We start from the raw sequence: 27,615 nt of genomic DNA, 5'->3' as shown, positions 1-27,615 counted from the left end.
ACTCTTGTTATAAGATGAAATTATTTATTCGGGTAGAAACTTAGATTCAATACATGTGGTGGTACATAACATAAATCCTTGTTCATCTAGGCATTGGCTTACATGGAAATGGTGGTTTAAGAGTTTCTGAACACTGGAAGTGCTTGAAAATTTGCCTTTCGCTTCTCCTACCAATCCCATTCTCAGAGTAGCCATGACAGCATTCAGATTATCTTCCACTTCAGAGGAGCTAGCCAAGATGTTCACAGCAAAGCTTCAATAGCGCTGCTTCAAACGAAGTCCCATTCTCTGTCGAAGCCCAGCCATGATCATCTATTTTGCTCAAAGCGGTTAAGACTTGAGGAGACATCAATGAGAAGACTGGGGAAACACATCTCTCACTCAACACAATTCATTGGATTGCATCTAGAAAACAGTATCTTGGCTCAGCAGCCAGGATACCAACAGCTCACATTATTTAGGAGACAGAGAGATAGGATGGAATTAATAGAAGGTATTTTAAGAAAATAAATACTGTGCTGAATGTATTTACAATACGGAATTGCTGGCTTTGCTGCACAACTGATATGCAGGACATTTTGCCCATGTGTAATGCTCACAATCAACATGATATATACATAGAAACCCTAAGAGTATCATCAGAGTATTTACAGGATGTACCAACTGGGTATATTTAGAACTGGACAACTAAAAAGAAACTCATCAGTTTCTTCACTCCAGTAACAAGTGAACTCCAAACATCTCACTGAAACTCAAAGAAAAACATTAATGTGTTGCTGGCTATCAGCCAGATAGCCCGATTCCAATTATTACTTTCAAAGAAACCTATCTCTTTCTGGTATATCTTCCCTTCCTAAGTGAATTGTCTCTCTCTTTTCTTCCTCCTTAGAAATTGAAGGTTTTAATGGAAGTTCCAGCAACTGTTCTATTTGACCCTGATTACACTCGAAACATATCAGGAGAAATATTTCACACACACACACACACACACACACACACACACACACACACACACGAAACCCCCATTCACATAATGCATGGTGCTGCAAAACTTTTACAAAAAACACCTTAGCCTCGGCCCTGGGTTGCAGTTAAAATTTGAAGAGGTCTATGAAGTGCTGAGGTGACACTGGTGTGAAGCACCCGGTGGGGTCATTGGCTGTGCAAGGATGACCCGTGTCCTAAGGAAAGGAAAAACACTGTTATTCTTGTTATGGACCAGAAAATTGCTGGCCACCAAATGGGACTTTGTACAGGAAGCAGCACTGAGACAAAGGAACATCTGGGTCAAAGTCTCCTGCGTCTATTTTTAAATCAGAACTGAGGCTAGTTCAAAACATCTCTTCAGCTCTAAGGTCCCACAAACAATTCTAGAATTTAGGAATGCATAGCTTGTAACCCAAGCCACAACTTACCCTCTTAATATACTTCCCAAAAGTTTTTCTTTCAGTATGAAACAAGAGGGAGAGATTGCATTGGTATTTATTCCTAGCCTGTCAGCTACAGTAAATATTTACTTGAAATATATGGGAATAATTATTTTGCATGTACTTAAGTAAAGTCACATGGGTCCTTTGTTCAGTCCCAAACCCCCTCTGAAACTGCAGCTTCCAACATACCATTCAAAGGTCAAGCATAATTCTTGGCTGAAAAAAAAAGTTGATTTGATCTCTCCTAGAAAGATTTTGGGGAATACAGGTAGTCCTCAACTTACAACCATTTGTTTAAAGACAGAAATTACAATGGCCTTGAAAAAAGTGGCTCACAACCTGTCCTTGAAGTTACATCCATCGCCTACTCCTGTGGTCATGTGTTCACAATTTGCATTTACCACTGGTTGCAAGCAAAGCAACTTTCCAACAAGCAAAATCAAATGTTTTTTTTTTATGTACACTGAGATAATATGCACCAAAGTCAAATTCCTTGTGTGTCCAATCACACTTGGCCAATAAAGTATTTGATTCTGTTCTGTAATACAGATGTGTTTATTAAATTATATCCCACCTTTATTATTTTTATAAACAGTTCAAGGCGGTGAACATATCTAATGCTCCTTTTTCTTCCTTTTCCCCACAACAATCACCCTGTGAGGTGGGATGGACTGAGATTAAGTGACTGCCCAAGCTCACCCAGTTGGCTTTCATGCCTAAAGCAGGAGCTGAACTCATGGTCTCCTGTTTTCTAATCTGGTGCTTTAACCACTAGACCAAACTCAGATTTGTGATTTGCTTAACAATTGTAGTAAAATGTTCATAAAATCAAGTCCAGTCACTCAATGACTCGCTTAATGACTACAATTCCCAAACTCCTGGCGAAGCTAGCTTGGAATTGTCAGGCTTAAAGCTACTGCCTTCCAAAGGCCCCACATTGAAGAATAATGACAGGGCATTGTCACTTGGTTTAAGAGCTTTCAAAAAGTTCATGATATAAAATGCATCTGTGATACCAGGCTCATATAACCTGATCAATAATTAGGTAATTTGCTTATGTTCAAGTTTGTGGAACAAACCTATCCATTTGCATGTAAACTATGATTTATGGCTTAGCATAATCTGGGAGCTTAATCATCTAACACTCCGAAGTGAGTTACTTTGAAAGGGAGCACTATGGTACACAGGAAAATCAGAATTTCTACTTGTAATGCGCTCTTCAAATGGAGCACTTAAAAATTAAAACAAAAAAAGTCTCACACTGAGTGATTGTTGCTTTCTATTTCCTTAACTACCACAGAGCAATATATTTCCCACAGTGCTTAGATTTTCAAAGCCCTTTTATTCATTCAGAACAAATGCATATAGCTACCAGGTCATTTAAGAAAAAAATGTCATCTTGTGATGCATATCTCTGCACAGATCAGTTTTGATAAATGACTGAGGTTGACTGCAGTTCAAGAATCCTTTTTAACTCTTGCCCTCCTTGTCTCTTTCATTTTCTAAAACCCTGCTATTATCCTACAATAGCCAGTTCTAGCAAGTAACACAACATTGCAAGGAAAATAAAAACCAACGGCATAGTTTATTAGTAACCTTGACTATCACTAAGTGTTGTATCTTTTTATTCTTGATGAATGTGTTTTATTCTCCTTATGTACACTGAGAAAATATGCACCAAAGACAAATTCCTTGTGTGTCCAATCGCACTTGACCAATAAAGAATATTCTATTCTATTCTATTCTATCTATTCTATTCTATTCTACTCTACTCTACTGTAATTCTATATGTGTTTCTACAATTCCAATGAGAGAAAATCATTCCTGGTTTCTAGTTAATTAGTATAGGGTCTTCTGCTGAAGCAGGGGGTTGGATTTGAAAACTTCAAGGCATCCTGGCTTCATAATCCAGATGTCATTTAAACACACACACACACACAAACACACACCTTTCTTTGCTTTTTTTTCAAAATTAATTACCAGGAATAGGAAGTGTCCCATTTCTACCCATGAATATTTAAAAAATAATACCCTAAATTCATTAGCTAAAAAGAGAAACAAAAACATTTACCAAAATGTTTAGAAAAAAAGATGAACTTTTGACACCCAGGATGCCACAATAATTGTTAAAAGGCTACATTTTGTACACTGGAGTAGAATATATTTTTATTCAATCTGGAACACTTTTAAGAATCAATTATTGACACAACTGTACAGGTTTTTTTTTTTTTTTGAAATAGAGAGAAGCCTTGTATCCTTCATCTCAAGAGGCTTCATGAATTACTTTTTGTGAAGATTTGTGGCAATGTGCCAACGTAAAGTGTTCCTTATTGAATTATTGTTCTGCAGAATTAATCTCTATCTAGTACTGGCATCAAACTTACACATGAACAATAATGTAATCGTCCCATCTCTCTTGTCATAACACAAAAGCCTTTTTATATCAAGATCCTCAACTTTGAGGGCTGGTGGATAAATCTGGAATTTTAACAGCTTGCTGCTGGAAAAAACATGAAGAATGAATTTCCCCATTAGAAAAATAACAACAGCCTTACTGGATCAGAACTGAGAGTCCTCTAACTTTCTCTTTAAGATAAAGGTAAAGGTTCCCCTTACACATATGTGCTAGCCATTCCTGACTCTAGGGGGCAATGCTCATCTCCGTTTCAAAGCTGAAGAGCCAGTGCTATCTGAAGATATATTCATAGTCATGTGGCCTACATGTCTAAATGCCGAAGGCGCACGGAACACTGTTACCTTCCCACTAAAGGTGGTTCCTATTTTTCTACTTGCATTTTTACATGCTTTCAAACTGCTAGGTTGGCAGAAGCTGGGACAAGTAACAGGAGCTTAGTCCATTACGTGATGCTAGGGATTCGAACCGCCGAACTGCTGACCTTTCTGATCAACAAGCTTAGCCACTGAGCCACCTTTCTCTTAGATTGTAATATTCTGCTCATCTAGTACAGGTAGTCCTTGACTTACAATCACAATTGCGCCCAAAATTTCCGTTGCTAAGGAAGACAAGTGAATTTTGCCCCATTTTACGACCTTTATTTGATACAGTTGTTAAGTGAATCACTGAATTTGTTAAGATAATAGCACAGTTATTAAGTGAACCTGGTTTCTCTGTTGTCTTTGCTTGTCAGAAGGTCCGAAAGGTGATTTCATGACTCTGGGACCCTGCAACCATCATAAATACATGCCATTTGCCAAAAGTCTGAATTTTGATCACATGACCATGGGGAAGCTGCAATGATCATAAATGTAAAAAACGGTCATGTCACTTTTTTTTTTTAGTATTGTAACTTCAAACGATCACTAAATGAATGGTTGTAAGTTGAGAATTTCCTGTATTCTATGCCTCACAGCGGCCAACTGGAAGTATTTGGAAAACTCCCAAGCCCGGATTGTAGGATAATAGTTCACTTCCCATCAACCAGCATTGGTAGTATTAATTTAGGAGTAGAAGACAGCCATCAATATCAGCTCTCATTGACAACTTCATTAGTTCAGTCTGCTTTTATGAAATATTATTTATTTATGAAATAAACCGGCTTCAGGAAGTTTCATAGCTTAATTACGTGCTTTATCAAAAGCATTTTCTTCTCTCATCCTAGGCATTTAATTCCAATAAATATCACCTCACGATGGAAGGAGAAAGCATTTTGTTATATTATCCCTGCAATTTAAAGTTATACACCGCTACTCCTTTGTTCTGCGCTAAAAGGTCCCGGTTTTTATCTGGTAAAGGAGATACTCCAATTCCTTTGGTATCCCTTCCCCCATTTCCAATTTTATAGTCTTCTTTTCCAGTGTTCAAAAGCTGTATCCAATCCCCCAAATGAAGTCTCACCTGAGGCATGTTTTAGGCATTTCAACATCAGCGGTTTTATTTTCAGTCCTCCTCCTAACCATACCCAGCGAGGTTTTTGCTTTGTTTACAACCACAGCCAGTGGATTGACATATTCATCAAATTGTTCACTATGACTCCAAGATTCCATTCCTAATCAATCAACCACTGCCAAGTCAGTAGCAGTAGCGAATTTCTCTGGGCCAGCATGCATTATTTGCTTGTTTGCACAGAATAGTTTTTGCCATTCTGAGGCTGCCCAGGTTAGAGACATCCTTTGGGAACACTTCATACTCTTTTCTTGATTTCACCATCCTGAACAGCAAACATGGGTATGTCATTACTCAGCCCTAACCCTCAATCATCTGTATAAACATTAAAAATTTAATTTCACACATGATCCCTCGTGGGCACAACCTTGCACATCTTGCCAATGGGAGGATTTTCCATTTATTCCTACTCTGCTTATTTTAAGCGGTTGCCAGTCCATAAAAGTGCTTGTCCTCTTATAGGACAATTGACTTTGTTTAGAAACCTTTGGAGATGGCATTTGCCAAGAACTTTTTTCAAATCCAAATATAGAATATCTATTAGATCGCCCATGTCTACAGACAATACCCTAAGAAACCCTAACTGACTAACCTACCAACCAACTCCTTCTTTCATCTATTGATCGATCCATCCATCTTTTTGCATCTGAAGACACATTATTTTTTACAAAGTTCATTCTTTGAATTCAGAAATATCCCTCTTAGTAATTCTTTTAACCTTTGATATGTTAAATACGAAGAAATATTAAACTAACTGAAATGACTTTTCAATCTATTTTGAAGAAAAGAGAAAAAGAAATGAAAGAGAAAGCTGTAAAGTGCAAGAAAAGAATTAAAAGAAAAATAAGAAAGAGAGAAAAAAGATTCCCAAAAATGAGTTCCAATATTCTTCACAGCAGCTGTAAGTGAAAACATATTTAGTTCCTTTCTCTAAAGTTGTATTAAGAGTCTCTTCTTTCTGCAATTTATCCTAATTATCAAAAATCACGAGTTCATTTTTTTTCCATTTCTCTACATACAGGGAAAAACTAGGGTTATATTGTATTTGTTCTTCAGACTTTGAAAATAGCCAATGTTAAAGTACTTATTTTTTTGTGAAAAGATCAACAATTTTGTATTTAACTTCTTTAAGAGCTGCTATTTAGTTTGTCAGTTTGACTTCTCACTTCAGTTCTTGTTACCTCAGTTAATAAAATGGACGCTCTAGTTTGGTGTGGCTTGTTAGAAAATAACCATTTTCCAAAAGGCAAACTGCTGAGATTGTTCTCGCCAAGCCCTCCCATCCCTGCAGGATGTTTTCTAGCATCTCTGGTGACTTTTCATTTTCCCTCCCCCAGTGGAAAAGTGCTCCTTTGTGTAAATCTCTGCACTTTAACCCACACATCATTTTTACTTTCTAAGAATGCTTTATAAGGTCCCAAAATATTTCTGGACTTTTCAGGCAGGCCAATTTCAAATAAGTTAAAAGATTTGTTTTTTCAAGAACAGGTAAAACCTGGGTGGCTGCAAGAGAAATATCTCTGGAATTGCAGCTCAATATTATTGTGTTTGTGTTACATTTTAAACCATCAGGTTTATTCCCTATCTTCCCATAAATTACTTGAATGATAGATACGTTGTTGTTGTTGTTATATCTTCAATTCGATTCACAGTCTGGGATTGGTAAAAACTTCACGTCTAACCAAGGACCTAAGAGCTGTTAACTTCTGAACATATCAAGATATTCAGGTCTAATAAATTCAAAATTTCCATGTATTTAGGTAGCTCTTTAGGTATTGCTCCAAGGTTTCCTATTACTATTGGTACAACCATAGATTTCTTCCTCCGTAGTCACTCAACTTCAATTGCAAATCATGATATTTTGTTGTTGTTTCCTCCTCCCCCCCTCCCCCCTCCTCCTCAGCATGAGAAGCCACATTTGTGCCTAAGTAGGCATTTCAACAACTCTCACTCCCATGAACTCTTTTTGTGGGGCAATTTACAATACTAAGAGAGCAGAAAGCTGAGATTTTAAAAAGCCAAAATCCCAGAAAGGGAAACAGTCCACATCGAAGCAAAACAATACAGATGTTCCTAAAAGGTTGTCTGAAATGCTAATGGGGGGGGGGGGGTAGGGAGATCCTCTGTCCCAGATATAGAGAACATGGCTTATAAAGCCCTTATATTATGACTAACTATAGCATGTATCTAACTGGACCTTACTGGGACTCAGAATGACCTTCCCCTACACAGATTTCCTCATTGATGTTACTATGTGCTTCACTTTTCCTGGCGTGAATAACCCAGTTAGAATGTCAAACCAGGAGGGAAAGAGAAATGCACACATGCACATGCACACACAGACACAACCATTCAGCATGCTGGTTTAGTCATTCTCTCAACTTAGTCTACTTCACAGCGTTGCCGTATGAAACTGAAAGGGGGAATACATGCCATTTAAAGTCCATAGAGGACAGGGACTTTACAAATGCAGTTAAAGATCAAATATGCTCCTCACATGGCTTTCTGCATTTTGGTGCCCACTTGTAACAGACTGTGTCCAAGACTGGATTGACGAATAATTGAGGTAGTCAAAGTCAAAAAGCCACTGGCCTTTGCTTAATGTGCTCTTAATTCCCCAAGGCATTAGCTAAAACTTCCATAAATAATCTGAAACATCTCTTTAAGAGGAAAGCACATGAAGTGGATGTTAACCAAACATGCCATTTCTTCCATGTGGAAGCGGGCAAAATGTTGCAATTTAAAGCGCCCTTTCCCCTATAAATAGATAACTCTACACACATCTGGATTCTCAAGTTAAGGGGCACAATTCTACAATGCCAACAATTATTAGAACAGCATGTTCAGGGTTGTAACATTCCACTTACAAAGGACACGTCTTTTCACTTCAGTTACAACAGCATGGACACAGAAGAAAGCCAAGTCAAAAGTACAATGAAAAGTACCTTGAATAACAAAGCAAGTTGGTAGTCCTTTTGAGGTCATGGAGGAAGAGACAGGAAGGAGGGCAGTGAAACAAAAGAGAGGAAGATTTTATTGGACAGAACCAATACGCCAATCATGGTTATAAAAGTGTTCTGTGGGCACTACTAACAAACAAAGACTGAAGGGAAAACTTCCCCTCTCTTGGGAAAAAAAATTTAAAATAGCAAATTAGCAACTTATTTCTTGGAAGCAAATGAGCTGAAACCAATTGATCCGTTCCCCTTATCAAAAAGGAAAAGGTTAGACATAAAACAATAAAGAGAGAAAGCTTTTAAGATGACAATTAGTAATTGCTATTGACCAGGCCTATTATTATCAAGTCTTTATCCCCATTTTCACCTTTTCTGTACAAGACTTTTCTTGCCCCACTTCCACTACTCAAAGCAGCTGGCTGCACATGAAAGACAGTCACTGAAAAGGTAGTGACTTGTTATAAATCGGGCTGAAAACATCCTTAGGATCTACAGTGGCACAATAGTTAGAGTGCAGTATTGCAGGCTACTTCTGCTGATCATTACTGCCAGCAATCTGGCAGATCGAATCTCACCAGGCTCAAGGTTGACACAGCCTTCCATCCTTCCGAGGTAGGTAAAATGATGACCCAAATTGTTGGGGGCAATAGGCTGACTCTGTAAACCCCTTGGAGAAGGCTGTAAAGCACTGTGAAGTGGTATATAAGTCTAAGTGCTATTGCTATGTATTATATTTATAAACAACACAAGGCAGCCAACACACCTAATCCCCCTTCCTCCTATTTTTCCTACAACAACAACTCGGTGAGATAGATTGGGCTGAGAAAGAGAGTGAGTAGCCCAAAGTCACCCAGCTGATTTATGCAGGATATCATAAGAAGTGCAAACCAATGAAATATATGAGCATTTATCAGGGATGTCAAACTCAAGGCCCATGGGTCCCTGGGGTGGTTAAATCTGGTGCCTCTGGCAGCCAAAATGGGGTGTGGACCCCATTTTCGGCCTGGATGATATCCTGAAGCACTCTGCCGGCCAAAAAAGGATGGGGGGGGGGCAGCAGGATGCTGCAGGAGGTATCCGTCCCGTCTCTCCCCCTTGGCCACACATACACCCCGGGCGGCCCGTGGAGGAGAATGCTGATCCGGCCCTTGAAGAAATCCAGTTTGACACTCCTGATCTATATTCTCCCTCCAGAATCAGACAGCCACTGGGGAACAGCAGCAAAGAAAGGTACTATTCACACGTCCCTTTTAGTAGGATGTCCAGGAGGAAGCAGGGTGGTAGATAGGACTTCAAATTACAGTATATTTTTATGGATGAGCTTTAATAGGCCTACTCACCCATGTCAGTAAGTGGGAAAGATATTCCCTCTTCCTCAAGATTTGTAGCTGCAAAGGTGAATAGGGATCATCCCAACAATGGCACAGGAATTCCTACATTTTTCCTATAAGCTTCAAGTGGCCAATAAATGTTTCAAGCTACACAAGGCCACAGGCATAAAACTCATCTCACTTGTTCTGGATGCCTTGGCTTCCAAACACAAATTATTTGCTAAGTGTCGTATTTATTTAATGGAACTGCTTGCAAAGCCAGCTTTTGCATACCCACTACTGTCTGAGAGTAGGGAAGTGTTTGAAAGGAAAAAAGAAAAGTAAAATTATGTTTGCCAGACTATCTAGCAACATCAGAGCTGCTTGCAACTCTGACTTTGGTATATTTTTAATGAAATATATACGGTATATTCGTAAAGTGATTTCTGCAGGCATATCATTATTTCTCACAGCACAAAGCTGAACTCTTCAATCACATATCTTATTTGGAAAGCTATTTATGTAATAGAACAATGATCACTCCAGGAGTCTGTGAAGTCGTTATTAACACACAGCTAATATTTTTTCTTTACTCCAAAGTATTACATAGCTGTTACCTTCCAGAATAGAATACTGCAGTGACGACAAAATTGCAAGGTGTCTCCATATTGTTCCTTTATGGGATAACATTTCTGAAGTGCAAAATACATCAGCTTCCAGTCAATATGACCTTTTTCTGACAAAATCAGATGCCTACAAAACTGAACATAAAAAGTGACATTTGAAGGCAATCATGTTTCATCCAGCAGTTAAGTCAGATAACAATAATGGAACAGAACTTGTACACATCAGAAGAAATGTTTTAGAAAATAATTTGTGAAATAAGTTAGGGGATTACTTACTCACTTTTGTGTCCCTGTCCATCAAATTATTGTTAGGTTACGGCATGGCAAGCAATGCTAGGCAAATGTTTTCAATTATTATACCCTGTTTCCCCTGAAAATAAGACATCCCCAGTTAATAAGCCCAATCGGGCTTTTGATATATGCGCTAAAATAAGCCCTCCCTGAAAATAAGCCCTCCCCGAAAATATTGCAACACACTAGCAGCCATTAGGTGACCACGCTCGCTCCTTCCTGCACCTCAAAAATAATAAGACTTCCCCAAAATAAGGCCAAGTGCTTATTTCGGGGGTCAAAAGAAAATAAGACCCTGTCTTATTTCCGGGAAAACATAGTAGACTCTTATTAAAGCTAAGCAAAACATGGGTCTAGACCAGTGTTTTTCAAACCTGGTAATTTTAAGATGTATGAACTTCAACCCCCAGCATTCTCCAGCCAGCATGAGTACATGTTCTTTACCATTACATTTATACTTAAATGGAAGTAAATTCTGCTGAAACCAAATATTTCTTTCTGATCCACTATGTTTACTATGTACATAAGAGAGCAAAAGAGGACTGCTAATGGTTGTTCATACTTCCTTCTGGAACTGCAAGCAAGTTGGTTTCCTTTTTCTTTCTCCATTCCCCACCCCCACCCCCGGATTCTTTACATAGAATCAAGTTTCAGAACCTGACTAAACCAAAGTACATGCACAACAAAACTTTCTCTTACTTGTTTTTCAGCAAAATGGTATTGGCACAGCTTTTTCCATAACTGCCTATCTTCACTGAGCATATATAATGTTGGAGTCACTTGTCCTAAAGTAATGATATCCCATCCATCTGAAAATCTATGTAAGATGTTGTTCAGCATATGTAAAGGAAGATCGCTAAGTGTAAGTCCATTGTTGATGTGCTGAAAATCAAAATCATTACTCTTAGTTGTCCGTTAATTTAAACATAAACAGGATTTAGAAATTCAAACATTTATATCAAAAGCAAAGCTTAATAAATAAGCATGATATTCTAAAGTCAAAAGTAAACATTCCAATAATTCTGAAAATTAGAAATAGGCTAAATATATATTGCTGTACAGGAGGGTGTTGGCCTGCAGGCGGGATGCGTCACGTGCAGGCCACGCCCACTCTGGCTCTGTAAAGGCAAAAAACATGCTACGTCAGGTGACGCGATCGAGTTTGACACCCTTGTTGTACAGTATACTACATTTCGAGGGGCTCAAAATATTATTAAGTTATTAGAAAGAATAGGATTTGTGTAAAAAAAAAATCCAGTGCTGAAAACAAAACCTTGCCCATTTCTTCAGATTTTAGCTAGATTGCCATTTCTGATTCTTCACAGATCATCTATTTTAGATTAAGATTTTTTAATTTTATTTCATGCTTTCTTGTCCTAAAGAACAAAATAAGGCGAGATAATCAATGGTGAAATTCAAAAAAAGTTACTACCAGTTCTGTGGGCGTGGTTTGGTGGGTGTGGTAGGGGAAGGATACTGCAAAATCTCCATTCCCACCCCACTCTGGAGCCAGTCAGAGGTGGTATTTGCCGGTTCTCTGAACTACTCAAAATTTCCGCTACTGGTTCTCCAGAACCTGTCAGAACCTGCTGGATTTCACCCTTGGAGATAATCCTTAATGAGATTCTCACAGAAAAGATGCCACACTTTGTCTCCCAGCATTTCCAAATGATTCTTCCAGATTCATATAACAAGGGAATAAAAAGCTGGATGTACCTTGGTCATCTGAAGATTACTGAGCTGCTGCTGCCACATAAGGATAGTTTCCAATCGGCAAATCCAAATATTGATGTTTCCTACCAGCACCGATTTCCCTACACTCCTGATCAATATGCAGAGGGTGGAACTCAGGTCCTGAAGAAGATCTTTAATCAGGCGTGGGTTATACTGGTCTTCCAAAACTTGGAATGGGAATTGAGAGATATATACAGGTGGATGAGTAAACCCGATTTTAAATATAGTGTACAAACTTTTCATTCTCTTAGCTAAAAGAGAAGCTGCTTCATAACCTGCTCCAAATGAACAGGTAATTTGATCCAGCTACAGTAATCCTTAGCTAGTATTAATCAGCTCTACAAATAACATGAATAACCCTACAGGTAGGCTGAGAATGGGACAACTTGCCACAGCCAACACTTTGTGGCCAACTCACCATGGCCAACTTGACAGTGGACAACTTGCCATGGCCAACTTGCCATGGGACAAGTCGCTGCAGGATACTTTAACAATTCCATTTAATTATTCAAAATAAATTTTTAAAATATTTTAATTTTTGCCATTCACATTTCATTTCTGAAATGTGGGACGTTCTGTCCCTCCTTTTGCATCCTTTTAAAAAATGATTCTATTCCATCATTTCTTTGATATTAGTGTAACTCTTGTCCTGCAGTGAGTTGTTCTGTGGCAAAATAGCTGTGGGGAGTTGGCCCCATAGCGAATTCTCATAGACCCCGGTTGGCAAACTTTTGGGGGTGAGTGAACAAACCTGAAATTCTGAGAATATATGATACAAGCTTTACCTTTTTGAACAATTTTATCCAAAATGTTGAAGTAGTTCTTTTGAGCTGCACCACTCAAGGATGTCAACTGGGATTTGGCTATTAACTGCAGAAGCTAAAAGAAAACAGCCACCCTTAAACAGTACGTAACGTCAAATGACACACATTAATCATAAGAAGCTACAGCAGGGCTAATCAAGCAGAGTGCAAGTGAACAACTCTTCTGATGTTGTCAAAAGCAGCCGGCCTTTGAATCTGTGGCTTGCTCTTCTCTGCATGTGTGCAAATTCCCTTTTGAGGGTCACAGCAGGAGCGCAAGTAACTTGTACCTCCACCTGTCTACAGTCGCTCTTAACATCAGGAGTTACTTTAAGAGTGACACACAATTCCCCTCCAATTTTAATCCTGTCAACTTCAAACCAAAGGCACTTCCTGAGCGATAGTTTTGTCAGATAAAATGCCATAGTAAAAGGCAGTTTTCAAGTTCCTGCATAGCAGATTTGGGGGGGGGGGGGGGGATGAACTCCTGCAAAGCCATTCTCTTGAAAATATTTTTGAAGTCTAGAAAATGTTTTTGCTCTACTTCATCAAACATCTATGAGGGATATGCAAATATTATTACTATGCTTGAGCCATTTTAAGCACATTCCAATCACAGCACTTCCCGCTGATTTCAATAGGAGGATTAAGAAAATCAACAAAAGTCACCTGGGAAGGAGGCATGGTCAGATGCTCAATATGTCTGAATATTTAATTTAAAGATACTTAACTGAATTTCAACATAATCCTAAGCATGTTTAATCAAGTAAATATATTGAATGAATCCAACTCCATGGCACAGCTAAAGCGCAAAGCAGTAACTTTAGACAATGTGCTGATTAATGCTGTTGACCAAGGGGTTCTCTAGGTAAGAGAAACTTCTGGGAGTAAAGAAGCTTCTTTGTAACTACTCCGATAATAATATCATCAATTGAGTTGGGATGCAAGTAGATAGATAGTGAAATCAATGCAAGATTTAGAGACAGGCCATCTGAATATATTATGCTAATCAACATGCAGATAGCTAGTTAAAACTTGTTCTGAACCACTTCAAGGTCAACAGCATATGGCACATTCATTATAAGAATTAATTCAATCATGGAGTTACGCAGGCCCAAAACATCTTACTTTAACTACGTAATTGAACCTCCGGATGTCCTGAATTGCACTTGAAAAATCCAAACGATTGAACGCTTCTCCCAAAGTGCAATAGCCATGCCTCTTGAAACAAAAAAGAAAGAAAGCAGACGTTAGATATGCAGGACCTGTACTAAAAAAGAGAAGATGAAGCAGGAATAAGAAGTACACAAGCTACACAAAGCGTGATTCACGCAGCAGCTGATGGACCATTTTCTAAGATGCCTAATTTCTCAACATCTTCACCAAAGGAGTACAAAGGAGGGAAGCCAAGAGGAAGTTTCTACATAGACCTAACAGGGCTCATTCCGTTTCTACATTGATGAGCCATGGTGGCGCAGTGGTTAGAGTGCAAGTACTTCAAGCTACTTCTGCTGACCACCGGCTGCAGCAGTTTAGCAGATTGAATCTCATCAGGCTCAAGGTTGACTCAGCCTTCCATCCTTCCGAGATGGTTAAAATGAGGACCCAGATTGTTGGGGGCAAGAGGCTGGCTCTGCAAACCACTTAGAGAGGGCTGTAAAGCACTATGAAGCGGTATATAAGTCTAAGTGCTATTGCTGTTACTACATTCATCTGTGGCAAGTCTTCAATGCCTAGAATGTTTCTTTCATCTCTCAAGAGGGAAGGTACACATGTAATGTTGCACTTTAAATCAATTAAGGTAACAAATATAGGTATGGGAAGAAAAAAGAAAAAATGATTGATACTGAGGCTCCTCAAGTCTCATTAGATATTTTTTTTTACAGATAATGTGAATAAATCAATCAACATGTTCCTATCCTGAAAAAGAGTTAACATTTGTATACCCCTTTCCCCTTTCTTCACTTGCAAGAGTAGATGCGTTAAATGAGGGACTACCAGGGCCTTTTGGAAACAGTTATTGTACAGAACACTTACTTCACGGGTACTTTCTTTATGAACATATATCCAGTTTTCACGATAAAAACCTGAAAACAGAAGCAAGCACAAACTCACTGAATCACTTCAAGATTAGGATGGATAACATTCACCCTTGCCCATATTTCTTTTCTATGTCACTCATAAATTTCTCCGGCTGAATTTAAAGTGACTCACACCAGAGCATTAGCTAGCAGGACTGTAGCCATTTCAAGCAGGCTTCTGGTGTGGGTCAAAATCTGGTGCTAATGTAAATATCAGTTAAGATTTAATATTGATCAATCAAGGAATGCCGCAAGAAGTTTTGTCTTAAGGCTCTTCTATGAATGATTCCATTGAATCCACATATCTGACCATGCATTTGTTGTCCTGTCAACTAGATAGGATGAAATTACGATCAGTGGAGCACAGAAGGTAATATTGACTCAATACACGTCATATCAAACAGGAAGAAGGAGGTGTTAAGGTGAGCTAGTTCTCTCTCTGTTTAGTTGAACGCCCTCACTAAGCTTTTTACTTTAAAAAAAAAACTAGATTGCTGTAGACTTTGGGAAAGAATGTGATTCAACAAATTGACCAGCAAAAACTGCCTCACTAATCACAACAGAAATGTAATTAGCATACCAGTTCTTCTCACCTCTCTTCACTTTCCTCTAGTTAATCATCATGTTACACTGAAGTGAGATTCTATACAATTTAAAAGCTTTTGCAGCCACCTTTAAAAAACAGAACGGTCCAATTCCTTCTCTGGGCAATTCAGACTCCCCTTTTTAAAGTGGAATCAGTCCAGCCAACAGTTCAGATTTATATTCTAACTAGAAGTCAGTATATGACTTCCTGGACTGATCTGGATTGCTGTAATTTTATATGAATTTTGCTAAGACCTATGGTTGCAAATAAATGTTTCATTGTAAAAATGCCAATGCGCTGAGATCATCTGAAGATGAATTTGACTAGGAAACCCACTTTCAATTTCACAGTTTGGTATTTAGCCACATCTACTAATTCATTTTTGATTCTACCTCAGAAAATTTCAAGCTTTCAACCAGGGCTGTGGATGCCTCAAAATACTTCAGCCAGAGCACAAGCAGAGGGCTTCACAGTTAGTTAACTAGTTAGTTAGTTAACTACCATATTTTTCAGAGTATAAGACACACCAAGGTTTTGAAGAGGCAAATTAAAAAAAAGTAGGTAGGTAGTTAGAGAGATAGAGAGGGAGAGAAAGAACGAGAAATACAGTAGGTAGGTAGAGGGAGGAGGCAGGTAGGTAGGTAGGTAGATAAAGGGATAGAGAGAGAAAAAAATAGAGATAGATAGATAAATACAGTAGGAAGGTAGGGAGAGAGAGTGTGTAGGTAGGTAGGTAGAAGGATAGAGAGACAGAAAGAGAGAGAGAGAGAGAGAGAGAGAGAGAGAGAGAGAGAGAGAGAGAGAGAGAAATACAGTAGATAGGTAGGGAGAGAGAGAAAGTAGGTAAGTAGATAGAGGGATAGAGAGAGAGAGAGAAATACAGTAGATAGGTAGGGAGAGAGAGAGAGAATAGGTAGGTAGGTAGATGTTTCCAGGTGTATTTATCAATGTGCTGGAGGAGAAAATTGCTGACAAACCTTAAGACTTTGTTTCTGCTGGCACAGCACTTGATCAATGTAATTCTCATCAATTAAAGAGCTTTTCAAAAGGAAAAAAAAGTTTTTGCACTCTGCAAAACTCCAAAAAACGGCCAGTTTTTTGGGAAAACGGGCCAATTCTTTTTCAAATAAAAGGCATGAATAGCCTTGGGGGGGCTTGCAGAGTGCTCCTGGGGGGCAGTGGCCAAAACCCAGCAAAAAACGGCCCATTTTTTTCAAAAACGGGCCTGTTTTCTTGTCAAAAAAATTGCATGCATAGCCTTATGGAGGCTTATAGAGTGCTGCTAGAGGCTTGGTTGGTGGGGGGTGGCCCATTTTTTGCTCATTTCTGCCCTCCCCAGCCCCCAGGAGCTCTTTGAAAGCCTTCATAAGGCTATGAATAGCCATTTTGGTGAAGGGGGCGAGCTTTGGGAGGCATAAAATGCTGTATTCGATGTATAAGATGCACCCAGATTTTCAGCCTCTTTTTTGAGGAAAAAAGGTTCTTCTTATACTCCGAAAAATACGGTAGTTAGTTAGTTATTTAGTTAACTTCATTGCACAATGAAATTAAATGCCATCTTCAGTGTACATCCTACATAAGAAAATTATAAAAATAAAACAAAAACCTACATCCTTCACATTCCTTTTTCATGTCATGACCAACCTTATTAGGATCCTCCGAAAGAGAACATTCTTATACATGTACAGTTGCTTTAATAAAGGTTTAATAAAAGAGCATTGAAAAGTTGTTTCAAAGCTCACCCGGTAGATAGCATAATAGCCTTGAAGGGCAACTGTGTGAGCCAGATAAATCCTTTGTTGCTCTTTTTTTTTTTTTAATAAGAAGTACTTTGGTGAAAATCCTAACTATATACAGCTTTTTATGCACATGTACACATACAGAAGAATCCTTACCTAGTTTGTGCTTCTCACATACACAAGTATTTTGTGGGCAGACTTATAAGAGTTCTGCGAGGCACAAAAGTTATTGTCAAATTGCAAAGGGCATTAAACACTGAAAAATAATTCTTGCTTACACTGAGATTTTGCAGTGTTCCTAAAGTGATCCTTTTTCCTTTTCTTGCTTGCAAATTCACACTCGGTGCTGCATATTTCTTCGTCGCTGTTCAAGAGGCTGAAAGCAAACCACAGAGGCAATGCATGAAATGTGTTTGACATAGGGAAGAGCCAAGCAGGCTGCATTCAAGCAATATTTAAACAAGCACCAGGGTGAAGCACTTGGATGAAGTCACTCGCAAACGCAGAGATGTCTCGGAAGAAGAAAAGAGTTCTCTTCTATTTACAAAAACATTCCTGGCCTCCAGGTATAGATGTGTGGAGACACGTTTCACACAGAGAATGGCTCAGATTCTGTTCTTCCACCTTGACTTAAAAGATGCCACATGGCAATGTTTAGACAGGCAAATCTTGCTAATTGGAACAGATGAATATATGAATTATTATTGGTATAAAGTAGCAATTCACACAATTCCTTACAAGCAAAGTAGTTAACGATAGCTCAGGCACCACAGAAAGACCGTTCCAATAAAAATTATACCCAAGGATCATACAATATTTTATTTTTGTTTTAGATCCAGTATTTTGTGCTATTCGAGATATTTTTAAACTTCCTTCAAATATGAGCTTAATGTAAAAAGTACCAAGTGATGTGTTAAGAGTGCGCACAGTATGACTATGTGAGACAAATACATTAAACAGAGGTTTGCATTTAAATAGTGGTTTTATCTACAATGAATATATACATACACATACTTCAGTCATACCTCAAACAAACAGCAATCAGTTATTACAGTACGGAGGCACAGAGAGAAAGAGAGAGAGATACGCCCCAACAGGGCCTCTTCTTATTACAGGCTCTTAAAGTGATATCAGGCCAAACACCTTGCTGACTCAATCCAGTATTACATCATCCTAGCAGCTGGTCAGCTCTTAAATCCATATCCTGACATGATCGATCTATGTGAATTCTATAATTACACATTCAATTTTCATAAAGAAAAATTTAAAAACAGTAGTTTGGTAAAAAGATACAGTAAACTTTTATTTTTCCGGAACCCAATCCAATATGGTTTGGTTTGCTGACTTCACAAATATTGGAACTATAAACATGAGCAATGCAAACAACATGAAAAGAAAGGTGTTACTTTGCTATTTTTATTCTTCGGTGCGAAAACATGTACAGGAATTTTCTCCATTCACTGAGCTCAGTATCAAATAAAAAGTATTTATCACTGTCAATTCAGATTTAAGAAACTCGTACTGTATAAAGTGAACACAGTAAGCATCAAAGAGAAAAAGAACAGAAGATGCAGGGACCCACTTCTACCCACTTCTCTAGGGATAAAACAGTAACTATTAAAGCAAAGAGGGCATCACAATTTCAACATTGCAACGCAGCCAAGATTTTGAAGAGAAAAAAAAAATCTCTTTGGATTTTTTTTTAAAAAAATACAACTACAGCCAGCCATCTGTGGCATAGCAATTACAATATGCTCTGTATAAATCTATATCTAAATCAGAAGTAGATTCTTCCAATAGCAAATTTTAATGAAAACTATCTCAATAGGAAAATAGATTCAACCCAAGCGCTATGAAGCACAAGGCCGAAGACCTTGGATTTATTTCAAAGAAAGAAATGAAACCTGACATTGCTAACTTGCAATCAGCTGGGACTTAACTTAACTTAACTTTATTCAATTTCTAGACCGCCCCTCTCTCAAAAGAGACTCGGGGCGGTGTACAGGCATATTAAAATAATTGAACAATAAATATACATGGTATAAATCCAAAATAAATAAATTAAATATAGGACTGGAGGAGGTAGTAATGATTCGCTGTACAATGTAGTTAAGTTAGATTAAAATTTTAAAAAATTATAAAAACATTTACCCTAAAAACTATCCCAAAATAAAATATCCGCCAGGAGATAAGAGTAGAACTATAAATGGGCCAGGCCGGCTAATCGGAACAGGTGAGTCTTAAGTTTTTGTCGGAAGGAGCGGAAGTCGGTAGTAGTTCTAAGTTCACTTCCATTTATACAAAGAAAAATCTGCCAAAATACCACAGAAAACAGCAGAACATATCAGCCAGAAGAAAGAATAATTCAGTTATGAAAGAGGTGTTTCTCTACTACCAAAGAACCAAAGTACTTGATTTAAATGAAATAAGAGAAAACATCAGGAATACCCCATTCAATCCCAATCTATATACTACTGCATGCCCACAAAGAAATAAATTTGGAGGGGCAGGAAGGTAATGGCCTTCCAAAAGCTGCTTGAACAAAGTACCTGCTACTCTTTGTCAGCAGTCATGCTTGCTGGGCACTATGGAACTGGAATTCTAGCACACTGGCTCTTGAGAGTAGGATGTCATAAGAGCCATGATGGCACAGTAGTTAGTGGTTAACACTTAAAGCAGGGGTGTCAAACTGGTGGCATATGGGCCAGATGTATGACGTGCAGGCCATGCCTACTCTAGCTCCACAAATGGGGGAAATATTGTGAAATGTCACATGACGGCAATGTGATGGTGTGAGTTTGACACCCATGACTTAAAGGAAGCAGGCAAACAATCATATTCTTATATATCTGAGCAGTTTTGTTTAAAACACAGCTATTAAAAATACAACCTTGTTTGTTATATTTATTCCTAGGTGAAAGCGAATTTACAGACATGCTGCAGTAGGTACAAAGTTAATACACAAGCAAACTATGTTGAAAGTGGTTGGGTGAACTCATGAATCAAATAGCCCAATGCAGCCCAGAATAAATAGTTTAGGAAGACTCAAAACATTTGCTGCAATTAGCTGGAATTCATCAGCTAGAAATGGCAAGCGTTGTGACTATTACTCATAGGCAAACTATGTGATCCAGCTGTGAAGAACAAAGACAAATTTTTGACATAATAGGCATGGAGTTTCTCCCAAAATATAAGATTTGGAGTTAAGAGGCGCCCTACCTTGTACACATCTGGAGAGCTTCAGGCGAAACAGAATGCTTTAAATCTGCTTTAGGTCATATTTGAAGCAGCATTTTTAGCATAATATGTTGAGAAATTAACATTATTTTGCCTATACATAAAAGCTCACTGTTAAGCAATCGAAGCAGGAACACTGTAACTAACTAGTTTCCTATGTTGTTTGAACTTGTGTTTTAAAACAAGCCAGATATTAAATCATGAATTACCGTATTTTTCGGAGTATAATACGAACCAAGATTTTGAAGATACAAATAAAAAAAAAGTAGTTAGGTAGATAGAGGGAAAGAGAGGGAGAGGGAGAGAGGGAGAGAGGGAGAGAAATACAGTAGGTAGGGAGAGAGAGAAGGCAGGCAGGCAGGGAGGGAGAGAGAGAGAGAAAGAGAGAGAGAAATACAATACATAGGTAGGGAGAGAGAGAGAGAGAGTAGGTAGGTAGGTAGCAGGGGTGGGTTCCTGCCAGTTCTAACCTCTTCTATAGAAGAGGTTCTACAAATCTACAGTGCCGTTTAGAACTGGTTCCAGCTCCCTCCCCCCGCCTGTCCGCACATCAAGATGAAGAGCGAGAGGAGGAATTCTGGGAGTTGAAGTCCACAAGTCTTAAAGCTGTCAAGTTTGAACACCTCTGGGTTTTTTTTTTCTAAAGGGTTAGGGGGGCAAGGGTCTTGTAACTTGACAGCTTTAAGACTGGCGTGCTTCAAATGCCAGAGTTTCTGAGCCAACATTTTGGTTGCTAAGCAAGAGCATTGTTAAGTGAGTTTCACCACATTTCACAAGTTGGCCACACCCACCCAGTGACATGGCCGGCAAGCCACTCCCATCCGGTCACATGGCCAGCAAGTCACTCCCACAAAGCAGGCCACACCTACAGAAGAGGGTCTAAAATTTTTTGAAACCCATCACTGGTAGGTAGGTAGATAGAGGGATAAAGAGAGAGAGAAAGAGAAATACAGTAGGTAGGTAGGGAGAGAGATGTTTCCAGGTGTATTTATCCATGTGCTGGAGAAGGAAATCGCTGACAACCTGCATCACCTAAGACTTGTTTCTGCTGGCACAGCACTTGATCAATCTAATTTTCATCAATCACTCTAACTAGAGAGCTTTCTGAAAGGAAAAAAAAGTTTTTGCACTCTTGCAAACCTCCCAAAAACGACCTTTTTTCGCAAAACGGGCCCATTTTTTTTTAAAGGTATGAATAGCCTTGGTGGGGTTTGCAGAGTGCTCCTGGGGCGTAGGGAGGGGGTCCAAAAATGAGCAAAATACGCCCCAATTTTTTTGTCAAAAAAATTGCATGCATAGCCTTATGGAGGCTTATAGAGTGCTGCTGGGGGGCTGGTGGGGGCAAAAAACGACCCGTTTTTTTCTCATTTCTGCCCTCCCCAGCCCCCTGGAGCTCTCTGAAAGCCTCCATAAAGGTATGCACAGCCATTTTGGTGAAGGAGGCAGGGCTTCGAGAGGCAAAAAATGCTATATTTGGTGCATAAGACACAGCCAGATTTTCAGCCTTTTTTTTTTTTGAGGAAAAAAGGTGCGTCTTATACTCTGAAAAATACGGTATTATCCAAGGAACCAAGATTTCTTAATTTGTTCAAGTAAACAAATGGACTGTATGAACATGCTGGTAAAATAGTGAATTGAATTATAAACTTCAAGACTTTCATACTATACCAGGGATGCTTAAATGGGGCCCGCAGGTCCGGCCTGGAACTATCAAAGGACAGGCCCACAGTGCCTCTGCTGGACAAAACGGGCTGTGTGCGGCCCCCCCTCATGGCCCATTTTCGGCCTCCGTCTCCTGCAGCGCTCTTCTAGTCAAAAAAGGGCCACACAGAGGCCTCGGGAGACCTCCACATGGCCCATTATTAGCAGGCAGTGCACTGCTGGAAGCCGGGGAAGCTGAAAATGGGCCGCGCGGAGGCCATGGAGGTTGAAAATGAGGTTGTGTGTGGGGGTGCACGTCCCCCCATGCCCCGTTTTGGCTGGCAGGGTGCTGCAGGAGTCGTCCATCCCATTTCCCCCCCCTGCTCCCTGCCCCCCCCCCACCAGCTGGCGGGGAACTACAATGCTGATCCGGCCGGCAAAGAAATCCAATTTGACACCCCTGTACTATACTGTTCTCCAGATTCTTTGATAGGGTTACAAATATCTAGATGATTGCTAGATGGCAGCAAAGGAAGCTTTCCTTAATATTGGTTTGCCATCATTTAGCAGTCACTTGTACTTTTGCAATATAGCCCTCTGGTTTTTAATTTTACCTTTCATCTAAAAGCAAAGTTCACCATTGCCTTCCTGTTACTATCAGTGATTTTCAATCAATTATAGCCAATTTGGAGAGATGTTATAGTCCAGCCTTCCCCAACTAGGATCCTTCTGATAGACTGCAACTCTAACCAGTAGAAATTCTGGGAAGGCCAGCATCCTCCAATACAGAGAATGTTCATTGGCACAATTAAACAAGGCAGAAAAAGAGTCCCATGTAAAAAATATCTTCTTGTTCCACTAGAAAAGGTTGATAACTACATCCAATGACTTCTGTCCTTGTATAAAGAAATATATAAAATCACTGACTCTTCTTTCTTGCAAAAGTACTCATTGCTTTTTTTGCTAGTATTGGAAAATTAGAGTGTGTATCTTCAAGCTGTTATTTCTTCAATATCTTTGTGGTGAAAAATACCATTCCTCCAAGTCTGCAATTTCATTTTTTTTCCAGCTCAAACCTAGTTTTAGCAACATGGGTCCCACAGCCCACCTTGTATTTTAAATACTGAAGTCCCCATGGCAACACTGCATCAGATAATTAGGTTGTTACATTACAGATGAACACCATGATATTTTAAACAAATACAGTTTTCAGCTCGCCTTATATCCAAAATGGATGTCTCACCATGAAGGGCACATGGCTTGTGCAATTACTCTCATAATTGATTGAAATGCTTAGAAACAGCAGGAAAGTATTAGTTTTTCACATTTACATGATCACAGTTGGTTTACACCCCAATTATGTAAGATTTTAAGCTGTGTTTCAAAGCAGCGATAAGATCTTTTGCAATTAATTGTTGCTGGCTGTAAAACGTTCCACTGAAACCTGCAAATGGTTTATCCCAAGGCTGTCAAACTCATGGCCTGTGGGCCAGATGCGTTGCCACACCTGATTTAGTGAAGGGGAAAAAAATCCCGATACGCCATGTGACGGCATGAGTTTGACACCCCTGATTTATTCCAAGAATGGTGGATTTTTTAAAAGTGTAAAACCCAGAAACCAACAGCCTGGGTTTACCAACATCATTTAAAACCTATCATCTCTTTTATTGGTATCCATCTTTCTGGGCAAACAATATCAGGGTTTGTCTGGCCTAGAGAAAAGTCTATAAAGCCTGTTTCCTGGGTATCTTACTAGAGGATCAGGACATTACATCAGAAAACACACCACACACACATAGGTCTGTCATTTAGGCAGGCTGTAGTAACCCAAGAATGGTAGGTAAAGGCAATCCAGCAGCAGCAGCAGTGTTTGGTGGGTTAATTCAGGTACTACATCCAAAGAAAATATCACTGTATCAGGTATCTCAGCAAAGAGCTCTTCAATATGCCCTCAGCAAGGAACACCCAAATCCTACTCAGCAGAACGCTGCTTCTGTTCGGCAACTGTGCTGTCTCTGCACTATTGACAAACAGATTGCCTCAATAGAGACTCCAGGCACGTTCAGAGTGGTCCATTTTTCTAAACCTTTTCACAGATATGCAGTGCGGTACAGTATGGTTCCAGGAATGAGGCATCCCCTCCACAGATGGCTTGCTTGCAATTATACTCAGGCCTGGATGTCTTGTGAAAAATCTAAGTTCTTTCCTTCAACAAAATGGCATTTATTCCCACATTAGCAGAAGTGGTATTCAGCCGGTTTGGACTGGTTCAGACAAACTGGTAGCGGAGATCGCAGGTGGGCCCGCCCACTTGCCCCAGTTCTATGCCGTCCTATTCAGTCACATTTTTGAGGGTGGGCGCATGTGCAGAAGATGTGCACGTGAACAAAGTGCATGCGCAAAAGGCCGGGTGCATGTGCAGAAGGTGCGTGCGCACGTGGGGTGAACTGTTGGTAAAAATAATTGGAACCCACCGTTGCACATTAGATGTGGGCTTCATTACTGGAGTGATACATCCACCCATTGAAAGCACATACACACAAACCAAATTCCAGAAGAGCAAAATTACAGGTAGTCCTCAACTTACAACAATTCATTTAATGATCAGCTAGAACAGCAATGAAAAAGTGACATGACCATTTTTCACAGTTACAACCGTTCCAGCATCTCCATGTTCATGTGATCAAAATTCAGGTTTGGCAACTTGTTCATATTTATGACCATTGCTATGTCTCAGGATCATGTGATCATCTTTTGCAACCTTCTGACAAAGTCAATGGGGAAGCAAGATTCACTTAACCAGGTAACTAATTTATCAACTGCAATGATTCACTTAACTGATGCAAGGATGGTCATAAAATGGGGCAAAATTCACTTAACAAATGTCTCACTTAACAGAAAATTTGGGCTCAATTATGGTTGTAAGTTGAGGACTACCTGTATGCAGCTGCAATGCTGAATAACATCTTGAACCATCCACATCGGGATGGAACCATTGGCTCAAGATAGCTTCCGCTGTGGACTAAATAAGATGGACAGTATGGCAAGATAGATAGATAGATAGATAGATAGATAGATAGATAGATAGATAGATAGATAGATAGATAGATAGATAGATAGATAGATGATAGATAGATAGAAGTTTTATACTATCCAATTATTCTAGAATCCAGCTTATGAAGAACCCCATCTTCATTTGTCTAAGATGTCTCCCAGAAAACTTACATAGCATGGTTGATATCATTAAGCGGATTGCCTTCATCCTCAAATTCTGAACTGCAAGGGTCACTTCGCTTCCAACCATCTTCTGTTTTAATCCATCTCCATCCTGGAGATCGCCAATCCTGGCCCAGAAAAGGCATGGTTTCCTTGAGGAAACAAGCAATCAAGCTAATTAACCATTTTGCTCTTAGGCATAGGTGAGCTTTAGAACTTCTTGCAAGGAAATTAGTTTAAGAGACATGGAAGCTGAAAATGATAGTAACCAGCTGATTTTGACAGGACCCATCTCCTTTTGCTTATGGTGCTGTTGAACTTTCAACTGCAAGTCAATGCTGGGGATACATCATATTTTCCAGCACATGCTCTTGCAAACATTAGGTAAGGATTAATGAACTGAGGCTGGATTAAAGGGGAAATTACTATTACTGTATTGTGAGCAGGTGGATTAAAATATGAGGAAATAATATTGTTATGGAATCAAACTTTCATTGTAGATCATGGGTGTCAAACAAGCCACATCATGTTGCTGTCACGTGATGTTTCATGACTGTTTTCCCATTCGTGGAGCTGGGTGGGTGTGGCCTGCGTTTGACGCATCCGGCCCATAGGCCGCCAGTTTGTCACTCCTGTTGTACATGACCTCAGTCACCACTTTCAAGATAAAGGAGATCAAGACGCTGATCACCTTACACGAAATGGGAAGCAAATGGCAGCCCTCCAAAAACTGACCGTGGAGGATCAGCAACAAAGAAGTGGGCTTAAGAAAAAACATTTTCAAAGGAGAAGGAAAGGAGAAAAAGAAAGGACAGCAATGTAACAATATTTCAGCAGTATTGCAGTTGGGCAGCCAAAAAAGCCATTGCAATCCTAAATTGCATTTACAGAGGGATACAATCAAAATCATGGGAGGTAGATACCACTGTATAAAGCTTTAAGTAAGATCCCACCTAGAATACTGCATCCAGTTTTGGTCACCACACTATAAAAAAAAATGTTGAGACTCTAGAAAGAGTGATGAGAAGAGCAACCAAGATGATTAGGGTGAACTGAAGGTTAAAACATATGAAGAACTGGGCATGGCTAGTCTAGTAAAGAGAAGGACCAGGGAAGACATGATAGCAGTCTTCCAATATTTGAGAGGCTGCCACAGAGAGAAAGGGGTCAAGCTATTTCCAAGGAACCTGAAGGCCAGGCAAGAAACAATGGATAGAAACTGATCAAGGAGAGATTCAACCTAGAAATAAGGATAAATTTTCTGACAGTGAGAACAACCAACCGATGGAACAGCTTGCCTTCATAAATTGTGGAAGCTTCATCACTGGAAGCTTTCGATAAGAGATTGGACTGCCATCTATCAGAAATGGTAAGGTCTCCTGCTTGAGCAGGGGGTTGGACTAGACGACCTCCAAGGTCCCTTCCAACTCTGTTAAATCTGGGTTTCTAACCACGTTCCTGATCTGCTTCCGAGTAGCCATCACAGGACTCGGCTGTGCCAAGAGGCCACTTTGCCATCACAAGGTGTGCTTTTATTTGTTCGACTCTTAATAGCGGGGACGACGTGTCGAAGGACACAATTCATTCGGGAAAAGGGCCGTGCTACGAATTGGTTTTGCCGGGCGACCTTCGCCTTGCAAAAAATAACATTAAAATAAATAAAATTTAAAAACCGTGCAACTTCTCTTTGCTGGGATAGGTGGGGCAGGACGGAGAGCGGGGCAGCGGGAAAGAGATGGAAAGGCAGCCCCATCAGCTTGAGGATTCCTCCCCCACTTCCCAGGCGTATTGCAATGGAGAACACAAAAGGCTCCCTTGGCCGCCCAAGCGAGAGGCAGAGTCTCCACCATACCGACCGCCTCTTTCTGCCAAGGCAGCCCCTTCCTTCCTCCGCCGAAAGCGTCCTCTACCCCCGATTTCCCCCTTCGCTTCGCCCACGGCAGCGAGATCCTCCCGCGATGCTCACCCCAGCCAAGAGCGCGCAGCCCGAGCGACTCCCAGGGTTAATGTTATTGTTATGGAAGGAGGCGACACGGAAACTTCCCTATCTCCACCCCTCT

The 27,615-nt window shown here is 39.8% G+C and overlaps 1 protein-coding gene across 3 annotated transcripts; it reads right to left on the bottom strand.

The window, feature by feature from the left end:
• On the bottom strand, window positions 1–27,615 carry FBXO25 (F-box protein 25). 3 transcript variants are annotated; one of them, XM_081945750.1, is made up of 11 exons: window positions 27,522–27,615; window positions 25,565–25,707; window positions 17,740–17,837; window positions 15,093–15,142; window positions 14,184–14,276; window positions 13,038–13,131; window positions 12,235–12,419; window positions 11,218–11,400; window positions 10,219–10,362; window positions 8,280–8,306; window positions 1–1,181 (listed from the first exon to the last, which is right to left on the bottom strand). In XM_081945750.1, the coding sequence occupies exons 2-11, from the start codon at window positions 25,699–25,701 to the stop codon at window positions 1,092–1,094; spliced, it is 1,101 nt and encodes a 366-aa protein (XP_081801876.1). In that variant the 5' UTR covers window positions 25,702–25,707; window positions 27,522–27,615; the 3' UTR covers window positions 1–1,091. The 3 variants fall into 3 exon arrangements, with proteins under 3 accessions (XP_081801876.1, XP_081801877.1, XP_081801878.1); XM_081945751.1 differs by lacking the exon at window positions 27,522–27,615 and adding an exon at window positions 27,408–27,454; XM_081945752.1 differs by lacking the exon at window positions 8,280–8,306.

This window comes from Natrix helvetica, assembly GCF_964273705.1.
Source record: "Natrix helvetica genome assembly, chromosome: 2".
NCBI lineage: Eukaryota > Metazoa > Chordata > Lepidosauria > Squamata > Natricidae > Natrix > Natrix helvetica.
Note: the sequence above shows the minus strand (reverse complement) of the source record. Positions and strands in the feature narration are given on the sequence as shown.

What these genes read in the sequence shown, in the direction of transcription:
- FBXO25 (XM_081945750.1), bottom strand. Translation starts at nt 25,701, where the DNA reads ATGCCTTTTCTGGGCCAGGATTGGCGATCTCCAGGATGGAGATGGATT. An exon ending in GAACACTGCAAAATCTCAGT is followed by an intron (nt 15,143 to 17,739) that starts GTAAGCAAGAAT and finishes TTCTGTTTTCAG; the next exon opens with GTTTTTATCGTGAAAACTGG. An exon ending in GGTTCAATTACGTAGTTAAA is followed by an intron (nt 13,132 to 14,183) that starts GTAAGATGTTTT and finishes GTTTTCTTTTAG; the next exon opens with CTTCTGCAGTTAATAGCCAA.